Source organism: Dreissena polymorpha, chromosome 3 (assembly GCF_020536995.1).
Source record: "Dreissena polymorpha isolate Duluth1 chromosome 3, UMN_Dpol_1.0, whole genome shotgun sequence".
Taxonomy (NCBI): Eukaryota; Metazoa; Mollusca; class Bivalvia; order Myida; family Dreissenidae; genus Dreissena; species Dreissena polymorpha.
The window spans coordinates 99110584-99138178 of NC_068357.1; the positions used below are offsets into that span (position 1 = coordinate 99110584).

General features: G+C 34.7%; 1 protein-coding gene across 5 annotated transcripts; it reads left to right on the top strand.

The window, feature by feature from the left end:
• On the top strand, nt 1–27595 carry LOC127870711 (uncharacterized). 5 transcript variants are annotated; one of them, XM_052413148.1, is made up of 3 exons: nt 3599–3785; nt 3931–4298; nt 25200–27595. In XM_052413148.1, exon 3 carries the CDS (start codon nt 25208–25210, stop codon nt 27419–27421), a length of 2214 nt encoding a protein of 737 aa, XP_052269108.1. In that variant the 5' UTR covers nt 3599–3785; nt 3931–4298; nt 25200–25207; the 3' UTR covers nt 27422–27595. The 5 variants fall into 5 exon arrangements, with proteins under 5 accessions (XP_052269106.1, XP_052269108.1, XP_052269105.1 ...); XM_052413146.1 differs by lacking the exons at nt 3599–3785; nt 3931–4298 and adding an exon at nt 1–147; XM_052413145.1 differs by having other exon boundaries at nt 3599–4298.

Sequence of the window (27595 nt, forward strand, 5' to 3'; positions counted from 1 at the left end):
ATCCCTCCAGTGATTCAATTTTAAAGACAAGCATTTCTTACACTCTTCGATACTTTGAGATTATCTGTGTGTGTGTGTGTTGTGTTAACATTTGTATCGTAGATATAGTGTTTGTGCCGATTTATTTCAATTGGTGTTTCTCACAAGGTAAGAGTAAGCTTGCTTCGGTTCGCAGTTATTGAATGATAGACATTTCGTAAAGTTTACGGGTGTACTTTTTTCACCTGTCCGCTAATGTTTAATTCGGACTGAATATTCGGACATGCTCAGTGTTTGATAACTTCGCTCTCACTTTCGATTTCGCTGATACCTTTCTTCCCGTGTTCATTTATCAGTCAAGTAGACTCTTACCTTTTGTTTTGCATAAACCGATCTACTCTTTTCATTGAGATTTCCACGTATCTATCCCTGTATACACAAACTCGATACAAACAAAAGAGTGCGACCTACTTGTTAAATTTGCAATTTTAACGAAATCAGTCACTGTAAATTTTTACAATAAGTTACCATTGTTTAGCGAAAACAGAGTAAAGTCGTGTGGTAACCAAATTAAAATTTGACATTGTTGTGATTAACAAAAGCGAGATTCGTTAGTTAAGTTTTACGCTGGCATTGCCGCGCACAGTTATTGTCGTAAATCTGCTGTGAGGCTGGTCTTAAATGCCTTATTCAAATACCTAGCTTGTTTTCCCGTTTCTATTTGTATGTTTCCGTGTTATTGTATCGTCCCCCCCCCCTCCCCCGATAACATATACATATTCGAAGAAGAGGGGGTATATTGCTTTGCACATGTCGGTCGGTCTGTCGGTCCGTCCACTAGGTGGTTTCCGGATAATAACTCAAGAACGCTTGGGCCTAGGATCATGAAACTTCATAGGTACATTGATCATGACTCGCAGATGACCCCTATTGATTTTGAGATCACTAGGTCAAAGGTCAAGGTCACGGTGACCCGAAATAGTAAAATGGTTTCCGGATGATAACTGAAGAACGCTTAGGCCTAGGATCATGAAACTTGATAGGTAGATTGATCATGATTCGCAGATGACCCCTTTTGATTGTCAGGTCACTAGGTCAAAGGTCAAGGTCACTGTGACCCGAAATAATAAAATGGTTTCCGGATGATAACTTAAGAACGCTTAGGCCTAGGATCATGAAACTTGATAGGTAGATTGATCATGACTCGCAGATGACCCCTATTGATTTTGAGGTTACTAGGTCAAAGGTCAAGGTAACAGTTACCCGAAATAGTAAAATGGTTTCCGGATGGTAACTCAAGAACGCTTATGCCTAGGATCATGAAACTTCGTAGGAAGATTGATAATGGCTGGCATATGACCCCTATTGATTTTCAGGTCACTAGGTCAAGGTCACGGTGACCCGAAATAGTAAAATGGTTTCCGGATGATAACTCAAGAACGCTTATGCCTAGGATCATGAAACTTCATAGGTACATTGATCATGACTCGCAGATGAACCCTAATGATTTTCAGGTCACAAGGTCAAAGGTCAAGGTCACGGCGACCCGAAATAGTTAAATGGTTTTGCGATGATAACTCAAGAACGCTTATGCCTAGGATCATGAAACTTGATAGGTAGATTGATCATGACTCGCAGTTGACCCATATTGATTTTCAGGTCACTATATCAAAGGTCAAGGTCACGGTGACCTGAAAAAATAAAATGGTTTCCGGATGATAACTCAAGAACGCTAATGGCTACGATCATAAAACTTCATAGGTACAATGATCATGACTCGCAGATGACCCCTATTGATTTTGAGGTCACTAGGTCAAAGGTCAAGGTCATGGTGACCCGCAATAGTAAAATGGTTTCCGGATGATAACTCAAGAACGCTTATGCCTAGGATCATGAAACTTCATAGGTACATTGATCATGACTCGCAGATGATCCCTTTCGATTTTGAGGTTACTAGGTCAAAGGTCAAATTCACGATGACCCGAAATAGTGAAATGGTTTCCGGATGATAACTGAAGAACGCTTATTCCTAGGATCATGAAACTTAATAGGTAGATTGATCATGACTCGCAGATGACCCCTATTTAATTTTCAGGTCACTAGGTCAAAGGTCAAGGTCACGGTGACCCGAAATAGTAAAATGGTTTCCGGATGATAACTCAAGAACGCCTATGGCTAGGATCATGAAACTTCATAAGTACATTGATCATGACTTGCAGATGCCCCCTATTGATTTTCAGGTCACTAGGTCAAAGGTCAAGGTCACAGTGACAAAAAATATATTCACACAATGGCTGTCACTACAACGGAGAGCCCATATGGGGGGCGTGCATGTTTTACAAACAGCCCTTGTTCAGAATTATAGACCATATTCAACTCCCGAACAATGTTGAATCAGATAGATATTAACAATCGACAAATACCTCATCTAAAGGACTACCGCGCGCAAATCCCTTACGAAATTAAATGTACCAGCCCTATAAATATTCCGAATTACAATAACATTACATATTCAGCTGATATCTGGGCAATTTATGTTTACTCAATTACAATTATTCATGCGCGAGGAGACTGCCCATTTATCGCATTTGTAATCTGTACTTGCATTCGTTTATGACAAATATGGTTTCTCCAGGGACTTCCCCTAGTTTTGTTCATCTTAGACAGCATAAATCGGTTTTAATTCTGTACTTGCACAATTTGCTTGTTTAACATATAAAACGTGTTTCCCCAGGGACTCCCCCTAATATCGAGTTAGTGAGCTGTGATATAAATGTGCCTGCATCCGAATGTTTACCTGCGTAAAAATTGATGCATATTTAACCAAGCTTAAACTTAATAAACTTGATAAAATTAAAGCTATGAGACCACGTCTTAAAAAAAGCAATATATATGAGAGAAATCGTCAAAATTGCATTTAAATTATATAGCTTTGGTCTTGTATCACTATACTTATTAAATGACGTCATAGTATGTGATTTACTTTACAAATCATTTAAAGTTTCACGTCATGGATAAAAGGTATTTATCGTATTGAATATTAAAGTACGACATAGAGTTTGTTTGCAAGTCACGTAATCCTCTAAAGGTAAATTATTATGCCCCCCTTCGAAGAAGTGGGGGTATATTGCTTTGCACATGTCGGTCGGTCTGTCGGTCCGTCCACCAGGTGGTTTCCGGATGATAACTCAAGAACGCTTAGGCCTAGGATCATGAAACTTCATAGGTAGATAGAACATGATTCGCAGATGACCCCTATTGATTTTGAAGTCACTAGGTCAAAGGTCAAGGTCATGGTGACCCGAAATAGTAAAATGGTTTCCGGATTATAACTCAAGAACGCATATGCCTAGGATCATGAAACTTCATAGGTAGATTGATCATGACTTGCAGATGACCCCTAAAGATTTTTAGGTCACTAGGTCAAAGGTCAAAGTCACGGTGACCGGAAATAGTAAAATGGTTTCCGGATGATAACTCGAGAACGCATACGCCTAGGATCATGAAACTTCATAGGTATATAGATCATGACTCGCAGATGACCCCTATAGATTTTGAGGTCAGTAGGTCAAAGGTCAAGGTCACGGTGACTCGAAATAGTTAAATGGTGCCCGGATGATAACTCAAGAACACATATGCCTAGGATCATGAAACTTCATGGGTAGATTGATCATGACTGGCAGATGACCCCTATGGATTTTGAGGTCACTAGGTCAAAGGTCAAGGTCACGGTGACCCGAAATAGTTAAATGGTTTCCGGATGATAACTCAAGAGCGCTTACGCCTAGGATCATGAAACTTCATAGGTACATTGATCATGACTCTCAGATGACCCATATTGATTTTCAGGTCACTAGGTCAAAGGTCAAGGTTACGGTGACCCGAAACTGTAAAATTGTTTCCGGATGATAACTCAAGAACGCTTTTGCCTAGGATCATGAAACTTCATAGGTACATTGATCATGACTCGCAGATGACCCCTATTGATTTTCAGGTCACTAGGTCAAATGTCAAGGTCACAGTGACAAAAAACGTATTCACACAATGGCTGCAACTACAACGGACAGCCCATATGGGGGGGGCATGCATGTTTTACAAACAGCCCTTGTTCTAAATTGTAGTTGTCTTTCAAATTTGTGGTCATGCTGATGGGAACATTTGTACATGTAAGAGACACGGTTCGCTTAATGTGGTGACATGATAATATTGATCAATCTGGCGGGAGCATATAATTTCGTGAGTGTCATCGGTGCGTACTCTTTCAAGATTAGAGACCTGATTTAATAGGAAAACCGTACGCGGGTCTATGTATATAACATGTAAGTACTTACAATAATTTTGGTATTCTTCAGTCTTAATATATAACAACTAACACAAACATGATACTGATTGTATTACAGTACATTATTACAAGTTGTTGGCAATGTTTTGTTGCAAGCATATAATGGCACGAAGTTTGAGATTGCATTTGGGGCCAGACAGGATAAGGTCATTGACACCGTTACATAAACTGAAATGTTGTTTATTTATTGTATAGTGCACTGAAATGTTGTTTATTTATTGTATATGCTTACCAGGCTTTGGAATGCACGTATTCTTTACAAGTAAATTAGCAAATAACTTGAAAAGTATTTTAGATATTCACCGTTAAATGCCTCTTTGCGAACACTGAATAAGGTGATTGACAGAAAATGGAGATTATAATACATGTATCATTATAATATCGGAGGTAAAGTCGAGTTATCTAACAGCGGCTCTTGTTATATACTTTCACATGTGTATGGTTTTTACATTAACTTCGTATGTACATGTGATACTTATCAAACACTCAATCCGAGATATCGGACACGTCTGTTAACAAAAACTTGTTATCACACCAATTATGGTTGCCCTATCGGTTCTGTAATTATTTCTTATACGCATTACAGCTAAACATAGATTTAACCACGCTCATGATATTGAAACCGCTGTAGTATCTCGGATAAGAATTTATAACTGCGGTTATATTTATACATACGGTTTCCATTTCGACTGTTTGTATAATTGTTCTGCCTGTTGTTGAATTTTTTCGAGATTGAATTATGGAATATTGATTGTTCGCGTTACAAAGCAGTACAGTCAAGTTACCATTACCGGATCAGTAGCGTAATAAAGTTGTTCTGGTGGAAAGCAATACATGTTTTGAGACTTCTTTTACACCAGTTTGATTGAATATTACCTTTGCTTACTGATTCAGGACATAGTCTTATTTTTAAACGCAGGCAAAATGTATTTGTGATACCTTTTTTTCGCCGCATAATTCATGCATTAACGGATAAGTTGTAGCCATAACGGATCACGCGACTGAAACCACTCAGGGGGGCATCTATCACGCTATTTGAGCTGTCGAAACTTGAAATGTGTTGTTTACAATGACCAAGTGACATTGACAGTTATAAATTATATTCATATTTTGTTATTAATATTTTTCTATATGTGATCTTGTATCCACACTTTACGCATGGTGTTTTTGTGTAAATAATGTGTTGAAAATCCTAAAAAGATCGAAAAGATATGGGCATCTTATAAACCATATAAATTGTTTGAATCATATCTAATCATCGATATTGAACATGGAACAATTACATAAGCAAAACATTAAGATTGAGATCATTTATTGTAAGAATCAACAAGATTTGCATATATTTTAATATAATATAGTATCAATATGCATTTTATCACGCTTGATCCGTTATTGCCTTAATTCTTCATTTCATTTAAAGGGGCCTTTTCACGTTTGATAAAATTGAAAAAAGTATCAGATTCGCAAATTTTCGTTTTAGTTATGATATTTGTGAGGAAACTAATACTGAACATTTGTCATGCTCTCAAATAGCCATTATATGCATATTTTGACGATTTAAAAACCCGAAAATTATAAAGGGTAGCAACGCGAAACGAATTAATAATTTTGATAGTTCTGTTGTTGTCGTTATATTTTGTGAAACTACGAGGATTGCTTATATAAGTTATAAAATACGCCTAGTATTGTATCCGGAAATGTCCGAGAGGTCAATGTCGCAGACTTTTTACTCCGGGACTCAAAAAAAGGGGTCAGTGGTTCGAGCCGGGGGTTACCTTTTTTCTTTCTTAGCTCACCTGATTGCTCAGGTGAGCTTTTGTGACCGGTCTTTTTCCGTCGTCTGTCCGTCCGTCCGTCCACATATGTTCGTTAAAAACTCTAGAAGCCACATTTATTGTCCGATCTTCATGAAACTTGGTCAGAAGCTTCGTCCCAATGAAATCTCGGTCGAGTACGAAACTTGGTCGTGCCGGGTCAAAAACTAGGTCACTAGGTCAAAAAAAGGAAAAAACTTGTAAAGACTGTAGGAGTCACATTTCATGTCCAATCTTCATGTAACTTTGTCAAAATGTTTGTCTTAATGATATGTTGGTCGAGTTAAAAAGTGGTTCCGATCAGTTGAATAACATGGCTGTCGGGGGGGGGGGGAGGCAGTTTTCCTTATTTGGCTATAGAGAAACCTTGTAAACACTCTAGAAGTCATAATATTTGCCCAATCATCATGAAAGTTTGTCAAAACATTGGTTTTATTGATATCTCGGACGAGTTCGAAAATGGTCCAGATTGGTAAAAAAACATGGCCGCCAGTGGGCGGGGCATTTTTCTCTATATGTATATTGTGAAAACATGTGAACACTCTAAAAGTAACATTTTTGGCCCAATTTTCATGAAATTTGGTCAGAACATTTGTTTCCTTGATATGAGAGTTGAGTTCGAAAATGGTTCCGGTCTGTTGAAAAACATGGTTGCCAGGGGGACGAGAAGTTTTCCTTAAATTTATATAGTAAAAAGGCTTGTAAACAATCATGAATTAAGGTCATGTAACATGCGAGACAACTCTTCTTAATATTGCATTTAAGTTTACAGTAGTTACTCCCCTTTGACTTTTAATGTTTTCATAATAATACAGTGTATTTTCTAGAGGGCACATTTCTTTTTCGATCTTCACGAAACTTTGTCAGAAGATTTGTCCCACGGACGGACGGACCACACTTTTTGTCCGATCTTCATGAAACTTAGTCAGAAGATTTGTCCCAATGATATCTCGATGGAGTTGAAAACTGGGTCATGCTGGGTCAAAAACTAGGTCACTAGGTCAAAAAAAAAGAAAAACCTTGTAAATGTGGCCGCCAAAAAATGTTCAACCTCGATTTCGAAACGAGATGGAGGTCAACACAGTCGTATATATATGTCAGCAAAACATACCGAAATGTTTGACAAAGAGTAGCTCCGATTAGGACTCAATCAGTGCGTTTTAAAGAAACGGTCTTGAAGATGCTGTGTGCAAAATATCATCCAAACATGTCAACTATTTATCACGATACGCAATCATTAACATCAAAGTAATTCGTTATGGGTAATGATCCGGTAATGGTAACTTGACTGTATTCGTCATCTCATCTAATGTTCGCGTTTGTTTCTGTGTGAGGTATGCATTAGTCTCCCCGCAGTCCCAACGTCTTGTCCATCTGCTTTGCATCTGCATCAATGCTCGGCTATGTATTAAGGCAGACCTCTCTTCTTCTTCCCTTGGTGGGGTCCATGTGAAAGATTGCCTTGTCGTGTAGGATGTAGGCTGGTAAAAAGTGTGGCTTACTAATCGCCAACGTCTCTGGTCTCGGTTGTCCAGGTCTATGCTGCACAATGGTATTGAAGAGTCTGATCTTGGAGTTGATGTCTACTGCGCTTGATCCCCAGATATTCTTCAGCTGACGGAAGGCCGCTCTTGCTTTACCGATTCTGTTTCTACTGTTGAAATAATTTCCGAGATTAAATCTCATCTCATATTCTCATTTGTTCCCATGCGAGACATACCCGAGTCTCCCCCGCTGTCCAACGTCTTGTCCGTCTGTTTTGCATCTGCATCAATGTTTCGGCTAGGTGATTTTAGTTAGCCCTCTCTTCCTCTTCCCTTGGTAATCCAGCTGAAAAATTGCCTTGTCTCAGAACTAGTCCATCTTGATTCGGAGATTCCAGTTAGATTGAACGTGAGCAAAGATAAATAAAGGTTGAGTTTTCTACCATTACAAAATTCATCAACATTAATCAGTTGTATCATCATAGTGCTTTCGGATTCATTATATAAGGTCACTGAGGAAGGCACACGCCTCTTATTTAGAATTTGGCAGATTTTCGTTTATTTTATTGTCGACGAATTTGGTCTGTTCTCCGGAGATAATTCACTGTGTTGTGTTTCTGTCTCATCTTCAGCAGGTTGTGAAAATCATAAATTGGTTCAGATCGCACAAAGAACAGCGAGACGTTTAACCTTGCTTCATCTTGCCTTCATGTTCCTTCAAATCTTAAATTCCCGCTTATGTAAGAACATTACACACTATAAAAGTGGCCAGTTTAACAAACAAAGTGTGTATATTACCATTACAGCTCAAGAAAGAAAATTACAAATATGAATATTAATTGAAAAAAGAGCTTCAAATTAAGAAATGCTTCATTCACTCTCAACGAATCTTACACCATTCGCATCCTCTCTAGAAATATTTTACACCTTTCGTCAACACAAGTAAATGGAACAAGTCCGTTCCCCTCCTTTGTGGTAAGACATACACATGCTTGAAAGCACCACAGCAATACATATTTTTGCAAATCCTTACAAAATTTATTTTATAACTGTTTTCTGTTTCAAGAACGGTCACTTCGACCTCGTGGCAAAATGATATCACACTGACAGGTGAATTTAAACATTTTTTTCCATTCTGCGCTAAGATGTGTTGGTTTAAAACAATTGACTTTTATTTTCAAACTATTCACGTGTTTCACATGTAAGTAGGGGCATGTCCTGCATTTTCGCCAGTACTCAAATGGGCTTTTCTTGTTTTCGCAAGATTTGGTAAGTTTGGAATTATGTTACGCCTTAACATCTTGAAACCCTGTTTGTTTAAACGATTATCAATAAGTACACCAAACCTAAGTATCTACTATGATTTATCGTATATAATACTGTTTGTTTGATATCTGTGTAATTATCTTATACATATGCTCACATGTTATTACAAAATGTCATTGTTGTGTAACCTGTGAAAACAAATAAAGTTCTGTTCTGTTCTGTTCTGTTCCTAAGTATCAGAGCAGAATCATAAGAATGGTTTTATCTCAGACAATTACGAGTAGAATTCATGAGAACGCCTCTTACTTCAACATTCAGCAATTATAGTATACAAAATCAACGCCACTGCCCAGTCAAAGTATTTATTTTATATGGCGACGGTGCTAGATTTCCGACAATTTATTTAAAAAATAGTCACTCACAACGATTGTAATGGATCGCCTGCTAGAATCTGTTCGGAGATCGATCATTACGCGCAATATAAAGTCTGTATTTAAAGATGTTTGGAAGGAATACTAATCCTGTGATAAACATGATATTTAATTTATCAAGCGATTATACTGTTAAGTATTTACATTAAGGAACAGTAAAATAACAAGAATTTACTTTATTGTAAACACATTTTCTACATTTTGGAAACCCATACAGAGCAAAATACGCAAAGTCATGGGGTAAATACTTTAAAACCGTCCAAGGGCACCAACAACAAGATTGACACGCAATTAATAATTTGTATACTCAAACTACATATAAAATCAACATCATAATAAGGGTTTTTAATATATGTTTATAGGTGTAAAAGAAACTAGTAGTTATAATAAAACGATTATACTATTAAGACGACAAATACACACCCTAAAGTTATTCTTACTTTATTATACTAGTTTGAACATCATGTTGGAAACTTATAGTATGACACACACATATGCTTAATATGCCATGTTGTGTCCTAATTTGTAATAATAAAATGCCCACATCGTAAAATCGGAAAGTGTGCCTATGTCCTCAGACAGCGGCAACTTTTTTGTTTGCACCCCCAACCACCACGTGATCCCCCCAACCGATCCCACCCTATGCCCTATGAACACCAGGTACATTGATTGCTGGTTAAGAATGATTCATATATTTAGACCAATAATCTACATAATCTTGACGGAAATTACAAGTTGAAAAAACAATTCTCATTCCTATTGATTATGATTTGACAGGTGCATGTATATACATCAGGTATGAAACGCACTTTATGGTTATTCCTTACATATAGGGAAACACCAAAATTACATTTATCGATTTAACACGCAAACTCGTTGGTGTCATCAAGCAAACGCACATGATGAAACAAAACAAAAACATTACAACAAATTCTACTAACATCCCGTATTATTCACAACATATAATGATAATATTCAATGTTTAGTATCCTTCGCATACAACAAACATTTTAATTTCGAGCTGCCTGATAGTATATCACGATTTCATTGGAAGGACCATCACACCACATCAAATCCGCAGAACAAATGGTCAATGAAAATGAAATTTGGTCAGAATGTTTATCTTGATGAAATCTGGGTTGGGATTGTATTTGGGTAATCTGAGGTCAAAAACTAGGTCACTAGATCAAATCATAGAAAAACCTTGTGTAGACAATAGAGGTAATAGTTTTCACGTGATCTTAATGAAATGTGGTCAGAATGTTTATCTTGATAATATCTTATTGTGGATCGTATATGGGTCATCTGAGGTCAAAAATAAGATCACCGGGCCAATTCTAGTTAAACAGTGTGTAAATGAAAGTGGTCACAGCTTTCGTACCCATTTTTTTTTCTTACCCAAAATTTTCGTACCCACATACACAATTGTGGTGATGTAGATAAACTTAAATTGATGCTTTTATATCCATCCTCTTCAAAAGCATCGTCACACCAGTACTGTCAGTACTTTGATTACTTACGTGACGTTCTTCAAAGTGTCTTACCTTATATGAAAAGCTACTAACAAAATATGGAAAAATAATCTGTCTACATGTAAACTAGAATATAGTAAATGAAAAGGAGTATTTTGTAAGAGGTTACTGTAAGATAAATGTTTATAAAATTAACATGTATCGATGGCATACATTATTATTTTAGAGAACAAATATGACAACAGATCCTTTATCTTATACATTAAAATAATCTTAATAATAATTTGGAAAAAAAATCAGGAAACCTAGTTCGCAAAATGACAACTTATAAAACCAATGACATCCGATAACTAAATACATTAGCACACCATATCTAAATATTGTGTAAACAAACACATGAGTATAAAATCATTGTGATGAGATGTACAGAATATATATAAATGTAATAATTTACAATATTTGAGAGGCTAATTTTATGCAGATTTGAACTTCATCATTTGTTTATCTATCAAGCAGCATCATAAACAAAAACTGAAAGTTGCATGATACACAGTTTGCACCTGCATAGAAATTAAGAAGAGAAAGTGTTTAGAAACAAAGCGAAAAAAGACGAAAGACAAGAAAAGAAATACCTCTAGTTCTAACAAATAATCAGCCATATATTCACGATTGTGTAATTGTGTACGAATACACCTACCTTCGCTACATCAATCAGAGAAGATGAAAAATGTGTGCTTCTATCCCAACAATTGCATAAAGAAGAGACAGAAACACCTTTGATGTACTCGTTAATGAGAATACAAATCGTATTCAGCGTATTCGATATAACAAAGAAGGATGATTTGTCAGAAAAAGCATGGTTTGTAAAATGTTAACAAGAGATATACACATGAATTGCGGAATGGAATGAGTTTCTTTATCCAATAGACGAAGTTGTAAACATGGAACAGTATGTATCGCATAAATTCTCTTATGTGTCAAAAGATGGTAGGTGAAAACCAAGAGAAAGTTAAAACAAATACTGAAAGAGCGCGAAGCGGATACAATGCATCAAAGGGACAAAAACAGGTTGCGGAGCATTTTTACTCACTTAAACATCGGATGGAAGACATAGGAGTGCGTGTACACCATTTGATTTTTATCCATATACCCGAGACAGACGTCCCCTACGGACTCAATATAAAATCGAGCTCCGAAATTGTATGGCATGACTATAGACAGACAAATTATATGACAAATACTCATGCGTATATATTATCACATTAATAATTATGATTAATAATTAATTAATAATTAATAGTTATGATGATTTATTATTATAACAATATATTTTTATAAATACAAATAAATGTACCTCTTTTGTAATATAGTAATTTTGATAATATTTGAATATTGAAGATATTATAATGGTTATAAGGTTATTGCTCTTGTTATTATTGGTAATATAATTTATTTTTATTTTTTCAAAATTGTATTACTTATATAATTATTGAACTCATAATAATATTGTATTGCTGTTCTAATTTAACAGTGTATTAATATAAGTATGAGTTTTCGTCGCTTTATTGCGTCCAACGTTAAAAAGCAAATAAACAGAAATTTCGTCATGACGTTACTGCTTTTTTGATCTCGTGACGTTTTTTCCTGTTTATTTGTTTTTTGACGTCAATCTACAATTGTGTTGTTCAGTAATATAAGGAAAGTGTAGTCAAGTTGTAAAAACAGACTTTCGAAAATCATAATAAGGCAACGTATCAAAGAATGAAACATTTTCTGTTTTAATTAATTGTTATCCCTACTTGATACGAAACTTATAATTACTATACATAAATAAAAAAAAATAGTAGACTATTGACTTATTAAATACTTGACTTAAAATATTTGCTCAAGTATTAAATCAAGGTACAACATAGATGATGATATCAAAACCTGTATGCTAGTTGTTTTCCCCAAATCACTACTAGTCGTCTTATGTCATTGAATGAGTTGTGTTATTTGTTTTTTGTATTATATGCAACACTACATCACCCAACATTGTTGTAAAACAACAGTCTCCATTTGGTAACTAAACGACATAAATTCAGTCTTAAAGGTTGTTTACAAATTTATTTTTAATCACGAAAATGAAACGAAATACTTTTTTAACTGACTGTTACCGAACAAATTATACGTTCATCGTATAATGGATTTGACGTTTATGACAGAGAACGTTTCGTTTTAGTTCATTGTTTATTATTCTAACACGGTAAGAAGGAAATCAAGTGTGGGTTATTCTGCAATAACTTATGGGCGGAGCTTAATGTTTCGAAAATAGTTCCGAATAAATAAAGAAAATATTGCAGTAAAGTGCACGTGCTAAAACCCGCTCTAAAAGAAATGTAATAAATGTAGCATGTATATAAATGTAATGAAACAACAAATTGTATATTTGGTGGCATAACCATGCCTACAAAGAATGTTATTTGTTAGGAAACATAATTCAGAAAACATTTATAACATGTCAGCTTTTCAGTAGCATCAATAAACGTGACGTCATTAAGTTTCTACGATTGTTATTTTCAATGAAAGTGACGTCATTTGCAAAAATTTATGAATGAAAACGACGTCATATGTTTGTACAATTCAATGACGTCACTAAATAGTGAACTTTGTACTATTAAAGAAGGGCGAAGTATTGAAAAATATAGTTCACATCCTAAAGCTTGAACCAAATCAATCAGAATCGTGTTAGAATCGAAATAATATTTTTTCTATGATGGTTTGTTGTCGAAAAACCCACAGTAAGTTGAATAGATGCGTGTTATCAAATCACTCGTGCTTCGCACTCGTGATTTAATTCCTACGCATCTATACTCCTTACTGTCGGTTATTCGACAACAAACCATGATAGAAAAATATTATTTCTTAAACAAACAAAAATTATACAATATTTCTGTAACTTAATTCTGCTTTTAGGTAAGTTACAACATCTAAAATTCAGCAAAAACAAAATCTCAAATCAAGGATTGCAAGGTATTGCCTCCCTTCCTTGGTAATTTGTAAATTGAAGTCAAACTATATCGCAACTTCGTGTACACGTATTCGTTTGTAAGTATTCGTTTATATTCTTATCTAAAATTATTCTTGAAGATGAATCACTTTTAACGCCAAACTCTTGTGTGAATCTTCTTTTTGAATTATAAAATTATATGGCGTACTATTAATTTTAAGTACTGTATAATTAGTTCAAAAATGACATTTGTATTGATTTTGTTCTGGTGAGCAAGTTGAAATCATATCAACTTTTGAAGTTATTTGACATGTACGACGATAATCTAAATATTCACAATATGTACACATTTCTAGTTCGTTTACATTCAAATGAAAGATTGTTATAAAAATTACAGTGTGTTAATCCTTTTCAAATAACAACAATCTCTGTAAAAGGCTAACGTGTTTATTTAAGGTTAACATTTAAACACAAACTCTGTTTGACAAGTAGAAAAGGCTGAGTTGTGTGAAAGCAAGTACATTGATAGCAGCTGGTGAGTTGTATGTGTGCACATGCATTGACAAGAAGCATCGGATTATTTGTGTGTATTCACAAACATTGATCAGCAGCAGGCGCTGATGTTATGAAAATGCACATACATTGACAAGAAGCGATTGGTAAGTTGTGTTAATGCACATACAGTGGCAAGTACACGTTGGTGAGTTGTGATTATACACATGCATTTAAAAGTAGAAGCTGGTGATTTGTATGTTTTCACATACATTGGCAAGTAGCTGGCGTTGATTTTTATGAATGCATAGACATTAGCAAGTAGCAGCTGGTGAGTTGTGTGGGTGCGCATACCTTGACAAGAAGACGTTGGTGATTTGTGTGTATATGAATATACATTGCTTAATTGGGGCTGGTTATTTGTGTATATGCTTATACATTGACAAATAGCAGTTTGTGATTTGTGTGTTTGTACATGCATTGACTATAAGGAAGTGGGGATTTGTGTGTACAATGACACTTACCAGTTTGCAATTGTGTATGTACAAATATTGGCATGTTTATGAATGCACATCAGTAGCAGCTGGTTAGTTGTGTGAATGTACATAGATTGACAAGTACTAGCTGGTTATCTTTGTCAATGTACATAAATTGACAAGTAGCAGCTGGTGATTTGTGTGTATGCACATAAATGGAGAAGTCACAGTTGGTGATTTGTGTAAATGTGCATAGATTGACAAGAAGCAGCCGGTGATTTATGTGTATCATTATACATGAACAAGTCATAGTTGGTGATTTTCATGAATGTGCATAGATTGACAAGTAGCAGCCGGTGATTTGTGTGTATGAACATACATCAACAAGTCACAGTTGGTGATTTTCATGAGTGTGCATAGATTGACAAGTATCAGCTGGTGATTTGTGTGTATGAACATACACCAACAAGTCACACTTGGTGATGTTCATGAAAATGCATAGATTGACAAGAAGCAGCCTGTGATTTATGTTTATGAAAATACATCAACAAGTCACAGTTGGTGATTTGTATGAATGTACATAGACTGACAAGTATCAGTTGGTGAGTTTTGTGAATGTATATGCATCGACAAGTAGCAGCTGTGATTTGTGTTCATGTACAATGGACACGTAGCAGGTGGCGGTATATGTGTATGTATATATATTGACAACTTGCAACTAATATTGTGTGTGTATTCACATCAATTGCAAAGTAGAAGCTGATGATTTGTGTGTATGCAAATCAACAAGTAGCAGCTGATGATTAATGTTAATGTACATACATTGATATGTAGAGGCTGGTGAATTCGATGCATTCACATACATCGACCAACAGTATCTTGTAATGTGTGTGTACGTCGGTCGACAAATAGCAGCTGATGATGTTTGCGCGTTCACATACATTGACAAGAAGAAGCTGGCGATGTGTGTATTTGCACTTACTCTGTTATGCAATGACTGGTGACGTTAGTGTATAAACATGAATTTATGCCTAAGTGATATAGTGAATTGACCCTCGGTCGGAATACATTGTTTAAATGAATTGCCTTAAAACAATAGTCAAGGTGTGAAAGAATTGTCTTTATTATGACACAAAACATATTTTTAGGGCTATTTGTACTGCTTCATCAAAATATTTATCAATCCATTTAAGAATTTTTTTTAAATGAAAACTGATTTTACTGCATTGAAGCCATTACCTATTGAATATTTCAAAATTGTTTTACTGAATGATGACAGGTATTATCTTTCATGCACAAACAGGTATGTCCTCAAGCATGGACGCTAGGCACAAGTAAGTGCATAAAATAAACATGCATTATTTTCAACTGGTAACATTTAACACCAAAAGATACGGCAAATATATTTGTATACTGGTTGTAATAAATAACTTAATAATTTAGTTCATTGAATTTTGTTCAAAAATTGTATGGAGCGTTTTACAAAACACATATTTTATGCCGGGTCAGGTTCGCTTTCGTTCATACGTTTATTGCATTGTTCAAAGCACTTCCAAAGTCAATGTTTCTTTTTTTACTGCGTCTGCCATTGCAAACATGTGAAATGTACATTAAAGTGAACTTTGAGCACTAAGGTATGACACTAGATTTAATTAAAACGTAGGTATGAGAATTTGCTACCGTGCGAAAAAAAACATACACGCACGTACATTGTTATTTTATTTACACAAAAATTGTCAATGTATTTTTACGATAGATACTCTTTAAATTAATAAATAAAGCTGTACCTTAAGAGGTATTTTCTGTTTGACATTTCAGTTTTTACCATTATTAGATTTTATATAAGCGTGTTAGTTAGTCGCGTTTACAAGCACGGCAGAACTATGAACGATGTCAATACCTTCACATGAAAACACGGGTTACCACATACAAAATTTAACCTTATCTGAGTATTTAACAAACGTTCAATACCCAGTGGGCTTTCAAACCATGTTATTCTACGGTGACAACCAAATGTTTATAAAATGATCGTCAGCCATGATAAAGGACACATTTTAAAACAGCGTTGGTAAGTTTATTTAACTGCTATGTTGATCATAACATGCGTTCGATTGAAACACAATCCGTGCACATATTAAGAATGGTTCATTTTTCGATGATCAGTATAAGTAGTTAATAGATTTCAGATTCAGATTTTATTTACAGCATTTCCAGAAGGCCAATGGCCCATGTGGGCACATTTTAGTACAAGCAATATTATGACTACAGTAATAGACATATACAAATGATTATAGCAATCAAATGAAATTATGAATAAGCGATTACTCAACTTTTTAAATAATAATTACATAATTAGTGCTAATAAATAATTTACAGGAGGAAATACCTATTAACCGTAAGAATAATATTTAAAAGGATAACTCATACTTATACTTATCAATACATATTGCATTAATTTTGACGTGCATTTCCTCTTCAAACAAAACATAAAGAGAGTAAAACAAAAAAACTCACACAACATACTGATTATACAGCTAAAGCAAATAGTCGGCAGCATACATAGATGAAATACTTTAAATTTAAGAGGAGTAATCCTACTTATTATTACACAATGCATTATTTCTAAAATATATTTACTCAACAAAACAAAATAAGAAGGCGTAAACAAGATCGCACACAAAAGTACTCATTATACAGGATTTCATTCACATACAAAATCAAAACACAGCAGCAGTTTACATTTTCAGCTAGTTAATGGGTAAATATACATCAAATGGGCGCATGCATGTTCGTTGATCTAACTAATAAAGCGGCATGGACAAAAGCACATAGTTTTCTTAACATAGATTCACTATCGGAAGACATTAATTCAATAATTTTTTTCATATTTGGTCTGTTTCTGTAAAAGGTATATATTTACATCTTAAATCTGTATATAAGTTGCATTCAATCACAAAATGATATTCGTCTTCTAGACGATTACAAACAGTACATGTCCTTTGCTCAACAGTGTAGGGTTGGGCCTCGACCATCTACCATCGACCATCTATTCTCAATCTGTGAGAGGACACTCGTAATCTAGAAAGGCTAAATCTATACTTTTTAATATTACATACTACTAAATATGGCTGAAGTTGAAAGGATGCTAAGTATATTCCTATAAAAAAGAGCTCTACTAGAGTTTACCAGTCGGCCGTTCCAATTTTGGATAAAATTATCTGTAAGTCGTTGTTTAATAGCTCCAAGAAATACAATATCGTGACCGACATCCTGGAAATACCAGGCATCGTAAAAGTGTGCTTAGCAAATCACGTAGGAGGGTACACCAACATTTTTATTAGGGTATCTTGCGCAGTCACTCAACAATGCAAGGTAAACTTTTTTATTGAATTTATTACTATTAGTATGTAATAGTTTAACCCAATATTTTATAATGTTATAATATTATAAAATATTGGGTTAAAATATTACATACTAATAGTAATAAATTCAATAAAAAAAGTTTACCTTGCATTGTTGAGTGACTGCGAAAGATACCCTAATAAAAAATGTTGGTTAATAGCAACAAACTATTTACTTTCGAAAACAAGTGACAGCGTATTACATTTATTTCATACATGGGTCTGAATCAGTTTATAAGTATATATATATATAAATATATATATATATATATATATATATATATATATATATATATATATATATATATATATATATATATATATATATATATATATATATGCATTAATTATTTGAATCAGGATATAGAAGACCAAAGGTCCATTTGAGCAAATGTTTACACATCGTTGTCAAAATAAACTTGAATCGCCGTATTTAACATATCTTTTACACAAATCTTTTAACGACAACTTAAAGCATGCAAAATTGTGACCGATATCAGTCGAATTAAATGCGTCCAATTAAAGCAAAGTTCGCGAATTTCACGGACAGGGAGTGGGTCCGCTAGCAGTCACAACAGGTTAAAGGTACCCTTTTTCGGAATATCCGAACAGTACCGAAAGGAAGTGATGGGTGTTCGGCAGAGACTTATACCAATCATGAAAAAGTCAAGAGCCGTAGTCAATGAGTCGTTCATTAAAATTGAAAATTTTACATAAATAAACATGTATTAGTTCAATAGGACGTCCGTGAGAATGTCGTTAAAGTTGTCACACGCAATTCGAAAGGACTTATTGCACTTGAATGCTCCAGTAGTAAGTTAACATATTTTCTGTACTATCACGTTATTTAATGTTTTACTGCAACTTGGACAAATAATGATCCTACAATATACTATATTTGTTAATGTCTCACAATAGTCAAAAATGACATTGATTGCATTATTTGAACATAAAGTAGATCAGATAATTTGAATATTGACTCTGATATGTATCTATGTGTTCAAATATTACACCTTAAATCCCCCTGCTCTTTCTGTGTATACCTGATTTTTCAAAGTATTGAATGTGATATACATTGTTATCAAACCAAAGGGAAGGTTTTAACTGGAGACGAAAACTCGCGAACGGCAGATTAAATCGAAAATGATAGGTAAATAAGCGATACGGATTTTGATATTGACCCAAGAAATTAGAACCCGAATCACACGTACAATTTGCGACCCGGTTACAAATCGATTGGAGAACTACATGTAACATGTAAGATTTATGCACAGATACAAATATTCTTATCGTGAATGCGTGGTTACATAACAACAGAACAAAAGCTAACATAACATGCTATAGACCAGTTGAATGTTATTGTTTACATTCGGGATTTTCCGCGCATGCGCACTGACTGGTTGTCAAAAAAACACAGGTTACAGTAACGTAAAACATGTATACATGTCTTTTGTTTAGTCAATAAACATACATGCCAGAATTGTTCAGGTCCGAATCGGGACATTAAATACAAAATTGTCGGGAAATTTGACCAAAATGCAGGACACTTAAAACGATCAATCATTCCACCTTTTCTTAATGTCACATATATATTTTTAACTCATGGTTGTGCCAATTGTGAAACTATACATTTATTATTATTACATGATCTCTTGTGAATTAAAATTGATAATCAACCAAAATAAACATGTCTCCTCAATTAACATTTTTTTAGCCCGCTTTTTTGAAGAGTACATATGTTTCCTCATTCCTGATCGAGAGCACTGTAAGCACTGTATTTGTTTAGTGAAGGACAGTATCTTTATAATGCACTGTATATTCACTTGATCAAGGTTCACTGGTAGGGGATGTAATTCTTGACTACTTTGTTACCTTTTTCTGAACATCTAAGTGTGTTCGTTCCAAAACAAATCCACTGAAGGAATGTATATTAACTTCCTGTTTTTCAAATAAAATTGCGCAAAAACTCTCATGTGGTCGTGAAGGGAATGCGCGTTTTGTTATGTGTGTAATGCTAGTTCAGATTGAATTATTCAGATGCGTGACAAGATCTCTATCCTGTGAAGCGTTGCAATAGACACATCGAAAACTTCCTGTTTTTTGGTATTTGTTAAATCATGATAACGATAAATAACTTTGCTGTATTTGTATTTGGGCTTTTAAGACAAAATAACTTCCCTGAATGGTTGTTTACTAGATAGCTATCAAAGTAGCACATCACATTAACCTTTGTGTGAGTTACAGAGGAATACAGAGCTGAATGGCTTGCCATTGTTTATAATGTCTGATATGAATAAAAGGTAAAACAAGATCACAGAATAACTCTTCCTTGAGGTGAACATGGTAACAATACACTTTTGTAATAACAAACTCTTGGTTCAAAGCCGGGACTCAGTTAGTGCAGACTTGTTAAACCATATTTAATAAATCTATTTGTCAAACAACTGTTTCTTTCTCAGCTTATTTTCATGGAAAACTAGTGGAGTATCAACACCTTCTAAGTTATTGTATGAGTCCAACAGATTCACCCTAAAGGCAAATACATATTTGTCCATAGCTCTTATTATTATATTTGTTTCGGACAAATATCTTCATTTTTTTAAATATGTTAACATATTTTATTAAAGCAACTGTTTCGTATTTTGGCTTTACAATTTTGCTTAGATGATCGCTCAATATGCAAAGAGATGACATGGAGGTATCATAAATGATGTTTAATGACCGGACACTTGTATGCCACATGTGGTTTATGCAGGGACCCAAACAGGTCCCTGGATTTGTGACACCATGTGTTCTTTGTAATTGTTTGGGCAGTATCCGATCATAACGAGATAATCGGTTTATGATAAACAAAGGTGCAATAAAACACCGGGTTAAAAAGGCTGAAACAAAGAGTGTCAAAATTGGTGTGAAACAAAATTCGGGGGTATGGGGAAGTAGTACCCGTGGCGAAACTGGGAGGCGGGTTACATTCTCGATCAAATCTAAAAATAACTACAGTTGGGTTTTTCCCAGCGTCCCAGCGTTTGAAGTGCCACCTGGCAGTTTCCCTTCTGGTTCCTGTCCCGAACCTCTCGATAAATTTGAAAGAGGACGGGAACCAAGCTGCGTTTACCTTTATAAATGATAATCAGCGAGGTATGCCGATTGAGAAAATTGAGCTAACTCAATCGGACTGGCTCGGTCTTTTACAAAGGTCGCCATTGTAAAGAATTTTTCCATGGTTTGATAACTTAGACGAGCTGCTTCACTGAAGCAGCATCGTCAATAAAATTAAACGTACACGAGAACACATGATTGCCATGAGAATGATTACAAGCATACATACGTATAGAAAAAAGAAATTAAATACAACATAGATCAAAGAAAGCAATTTAATAGTAAAAGACGGCATTCTCTTCACGAATTTTGGAATTTATTCAAACGTGAGCCTATAGCACAAAACTCGGATACGATTAAGTTTAACGAATTTAATGATCATTTCAGTAGATGAATGGACGAAGGTGATGTAAATATAAATTTATGTCATGTTGAACTTTCTTACATGAATTTGATAATTGGAATATCACATAACCGATAATCATATATCGACCGAAGATATAATAAAGGCAACAACGGTCAAAAAGCAGTAAAGCGCGTGCACAGGACGATATTATAAATTAATACTTTACAGAACAAAACATGGCATTGCCACGTCGTTGAAAATATCCTTCAATTACATACCTAATTACTTACCTAAAAAGATTCTCCCACGCAGATGGGCATCCTGAATTATCATTCCAATACATACACGTGAAGACATATCAGAGCCAAATACATATCTGGGGAAAAACTTGAATAAGTAGTTTGAAAATGTGTTAACGAGTTTATTAAATAAACGTAGTTAACAGTGGACGGACACTTTTAAAATTCTAACGGATGCACAAGTCGGCTTAAAATCAAAATATTGATAAACTGTAGCATAGTCGATGCAAGAATGCCCTTATACAAAGGCAGTTTCAGAATAAACATAAACTATATTGTTTTTTATAATAACCATTGTATATTTATATATGCATCGACGGAAAAACCTCATCTTTTATTTGATCCATGTAGACAAAGTAAAAGTATAGGTTAAATACATGACATCGATTTCGATTTGCAGACTGGCATAAATGCCTTCATTACATTAGATCATCTATCGATCTATCTGTTATTATTCGCTGACGAAGCGGTTTTATTTTCTAAAACACAGGAGAGTCTGCTAGAATCATTATCCAATTTAGAAACATATCGCGATAAGTGGATTTTAACAGTTAACAATAAACAAAATAAGGTCATGGCATTCCGAATAAGCATAACAGTATGTAAAACATTGAAATCACCATATACAGGTCAAGAACTAGAAATAGTGAATTGTTAATTGTCATTTCAAGTGGTGCATCATTTATTAAAAACACTGCATTACTTGTTCACCATCAAACATGACATTAACGTACCTATTAATATCATTTTTTTTACGCATATGTATCATCCATGCTGGGATTTGTCAAAGCGGAAAACATTCGACGCGTTCATCGTAAATATTGTAAAAGACTATTAAAGGCATCTTTTCACGGTTTGGTAAGTTGACAAAATTGAAAAAAGTTGTTTCAGATTCGCAAATTTTCCTTTTAGTTATGATATTTGTGAGAAAACAGTATTACTGAACATTTACCATAGTCCAATATAGCCATTATATGTATCTTTTGACGATTTGAAAACCTAAAAATTATAAAGCGTTGCAACGCGAAACGATTGAATAATGTGGAGAGTTCTTTTGTTGTCGTTTAAATATGTGAAACTATGAAGATTGCTTATATAATGTATAAAATACATAAGCTGTGTACACCAGGCGGAATTGCCGAGAGGGCTGATGCGTTTTTACTTCAGACTAATTCCAGGACTCTGGGGGTCACTGGTTCGAGCCCTGGTACCGGCTACTGTTTTTCCTTTTTTTAATTTTATTGTTTATTTTTTACTTGAGCTTTTAAGATCCAATGTTCACATTTATCAATATAAAGCATTTAATGACAAACTTCAAAATATGCCAAAATCTGTGAAATGGCTCCTTTAAGGTAGCACACCCCTAATGATTTCCCGCGATTTATTTTACGATCATTGCCGATCTTCAATGATCGGTTATTTCCGAGAGATGCATTTTATTTTTTTCTAACTTCGAATTTTGATATATGTTAACGTAATTCCTTTAGAATACATTATTTTCACAATAAATATTGACTTTGATCCAAATATCATCTGAAAAATACGATTTCGCGCTTTCTTCAAAGATCAAAGAGCCTTTGTACCTGTTTACTTATGAATATCTAATTTAAGCTTGCACTAATGTGAATTTGTTGTGGCCGAGTGGTTAAGGCGATGCACTAGAAATATTTTGGGATCTTCCCGCGCAGGTTCGAATCCTGCCGACATCGCATACTTTTTGCGACGCGTTTTATTTCTTTTCTTACGTAATTTGATTTAATATAGCATATAAGCTATGCTTATTGTTAAATATGTTGAAATTTTTATGCACATCCTTAAATTTTTAAAATTAAATTAACGTTATGGCTAAATTGGGTGATTTACTGCTGAAAATATGAATGATGCATGTTGCATTTTTATTTCAAAAAGTAAACGGTAAATCTGTCTAGTTCTTGGCATTTTTGCTGTATATAGTGTTTCTATAAAAACTTAGTTTAAAATATAACTTTAATGATACTATTTTGAATTTTATGACACTTTGTTTTTAACCGACTCAATTTTTACTTCGCTGAAATTACTTACATTTTATGGCGCTCTTCCATAGATAACAATTTGTAAAAAAATAAATGTCTGTAAAAGAATACTTATTTCATATTGTTTAAACTTTAAACACCTTTACTGCATCTGTACACACCAACTGCATGCCCATATTTGGAAATTTGAATGAATTATGGAACTTTTATATACCCCAGGGGTGAAAATAAACTGGACAAAAGCCGAGCGTGGGTGTGGTTTTGAAAAAATCGGAATATTTTTTTATAAGCATGGAAAGCCTACCTACAAATTTGTATGTAGTTCAGTGAAATGATGCTGATTAAGAAAATAATTAATAAGATTATATTTGGATATGTGCCCATTAGGGGTGCGCTACCTTAAATGTAAAAATGTCAATATAAAGATTATCGCTACAGGCCGAAGTTGGTCGATGCACCTTATATATATAGACATATATGTCAGGATCGTTAAATGTTGTTTAAAAATATATACTTTAAACCAGTGATATTGTACTCTGAAATAAGTTGCTAGATTAGAAACTGAACACTTAAATACCAAAACAGTTAGTCATCGAAATTATTTGACATTCTCAACCATACCGGTTTTACCGATGCATGGCTATTCCCTCAATATATGAACACTGATCAATATATCCCGTTATTATCAACCTGATTAAAGGACAAGTACATCACTAACTGTAATGTCAGTGTCACATCATCATGGCATATTGAAATGATGCAAGGATATGTATGAGGAAATTTAACTTGAGGAAACTTACGTAGGGTATTAAACAATAAGTTTTATGTACTTTTAAAGTTCTTTTTATTGGACATGCCTATTTAGCTCACTTGTGTACTTGTGTAAGTTCTCAATTTGAGCTTTTGTGATCAACTTGTGCCCGACGCCCCTCGTCGTGCGCCGTGCGGTGTCAAGTTTTAACTTGTGGTGTGGTCTTATTGTGGGGTGGGGGAGCTGGTGTACTAGGATGAAACCCCACCTTACCGATATGGTGACCACCAACCGAACTCACATGCGTCGGGAGCGGGTAAAACATCTGGGTAAAGTGGGCTCAAACAAATCGGTAACCAAGTCAACTCGTCTATAGTTGGTGAACTTTGCACTCAGATAAGCGCTTTAGGACAATGGTCGCCCTCTTGTCTTCCCATGACATCAATAGTTATTTTAACATAGCAAACACCCATTTAGGGAATGAAATGTAATACAAGAGGATTTAATGTACAATAATTAAAATACGTACGTATTTATGAATTTCAGGATAAAGGATGGAAGTATTGCACTTTTTGGGAACCAAGGCATCTGTGTCCATTTGCGTCGTTGCAGCGCTCATTTCCTTTGGCAGTAGATGTAACTATCCGATGGAGTTCATCATTTTGTACGTTGGAACAATAGTTCTTATGCTGACGATGACCGTAAACAGGGAGATAAATATAGGACTTGTTTGTACATCCTTCACTCTTCTAATTATGCTAATTATGCTAATTTTGTGTTCGGAAGACTCTGGTTTTCGACGAAATACGCTATTCTTTGAAGACAACATTTTTCCATATTTTCAGTGCAACAAAACAATAAACTGGTGTTTTCAGGAATGTGCTTTTGTATATATTTTCCTTTACCGATTCATTTCTTTGTTGCATATTCCTGCTATCCGCTTCGTGGTTGGCATTTGTTTTCTTTTCGTACACGCCATTTTTTTCTTGTTTCTTCTAGAGGTTATCGTTATTTATATTCCATCATTTATTTACTTTTCAATATCAGGAAACTTCGTTTACTCCTTTGAAGAAAATATTACGAAAGCTTATCCAGAGGGATATTTTTCCCCTAAATATGTAAACAAAACTTCATATCCTCATCCTGTTATTCAAACGAAGCGTTACATCAAAGATTCAACTGGTAAATATATTATCGTATCGAATTTTGAACATACAATTTCGGAACTGGAAAGAAATTCTCCAGTGCGTCATTATTATATAGATAGATACTTAGGAGAAGATGTGTCCATCGATTGCAGTTACTTTTTGGAACATGATTACAAAAAGCGTCAAACATCGTGGACTCTAAACGATAAAGATATGTCGCTATTTTCAACCAGGTATATTACAGAGGATAAAGAATTATACGCCGATGAATCGGACACATTAATCAAGTCTACGCTGTCAGTTCGTTTACTTCGGAAATCGGATTTTGGTGTGTATCTATGTCGAAAACCTATTGTGTATTACGAAAACGACAAAACGTCGAAATGGAAAAACAAAACATTGATAAAGCAGAATGTTGTTATTAGTGTATTTACACTTAAGGAAATACATCCAAAACCTACTTTATTAAATCTCGAAGTAGGAAATTTAATTGCCACTGAGTACTTCTTTTGGTATAACACTGCGCAAGACATCCAAGAAGTGAGTGTTGAATATACAGTCAATAATAAAGACATTGATCTAATTTTTTCTGGTTCTACGTGCTCATTCGGTACAAGAATATTACATTGGATCAAAAATAAAGGAGCAAGCACTAGTGTGTTCCCATATATTGGAATTGGTGGAATTCCCAATTTTACGGACTCGAAGAGAGCGATCGTTTACTATTGTCTCTTTCCTCAAGCTTTCGGGATACATCGTATTAATTTTATGCGATACGTCGATATTCCAGGAAAAAGGGATGGTTTCTACGAAAATGTTCAACATCCATATGTCTTCGTCGTTCTTCCACATTCGAAATTATCGTTTTTCCGTTACTTCGACGATTCGATGGTATATGCTGAGTTGGAAAACCTTGTACAGTCTGCACAGCCAATAGAACTGATAGAGATGAAAGTTGACGCTCTCATTAAGCTTCTAAGTTCAAATGAAGAAAAGGTCCTCTTTATTGCAAACTGTGTCCAATGTGTCATTATTACCTGCACAGTTGTAATAGTACCGTTGCTGAGTAAGATTTTATCAAAACTGTACTTCGCTTACATAATATTTAAACCAGCAAGATTGTTGTTTTTCGCTTTACCAAGTGTCGAGCAAATGCTGATGATAGAAGGTCCTGTCTACGATGTATTTATCTCGCATTCAGATGAAGAACGCATATTTGTTACTGATCAACTTGTACCGTTTCTCGAAAAATACGTTGGTGTAAATGTGTGTTTCTCCGGAAGCGACGAATTAAAACCTGGTCTTCAAGTTATCAGACAGTTTATAGATCATATTACAAAAAGCTGTAAAATAATAGTGGTACTATCGACTGATTACCATGAAGATTATCACTGTGAACGCCTTCAGTTGGAACTCATTATATTGCCATTATTCTACGAAGAAAAACGCAAAAAAACAGACATTCTGTTCATTTTGTATAACGACGGTGCACGTTTACCGGAAATCTTGCGGTGGAATTTTGAGGCACAGCATCTGGGTTGGAACAACCACTTACCAGATCGTTTGAAACTAGAAACCGTTCGAAGATGGATAACGACGGGCGATGTGTCGATAAGTTAACTGCAGAAATATTTTGACTTCATATAATCCGTAATAATGACAACAGTAGTTTATAATTGTGATAAGTATCTCCTGTGTCCATTATTTTCTTATCATTTACTTAAGACGAGTTATAACGATTTGTATTCAAAATTTAATCGACGTTGTATAGAAATTAAAACCGATAGCAGTTTT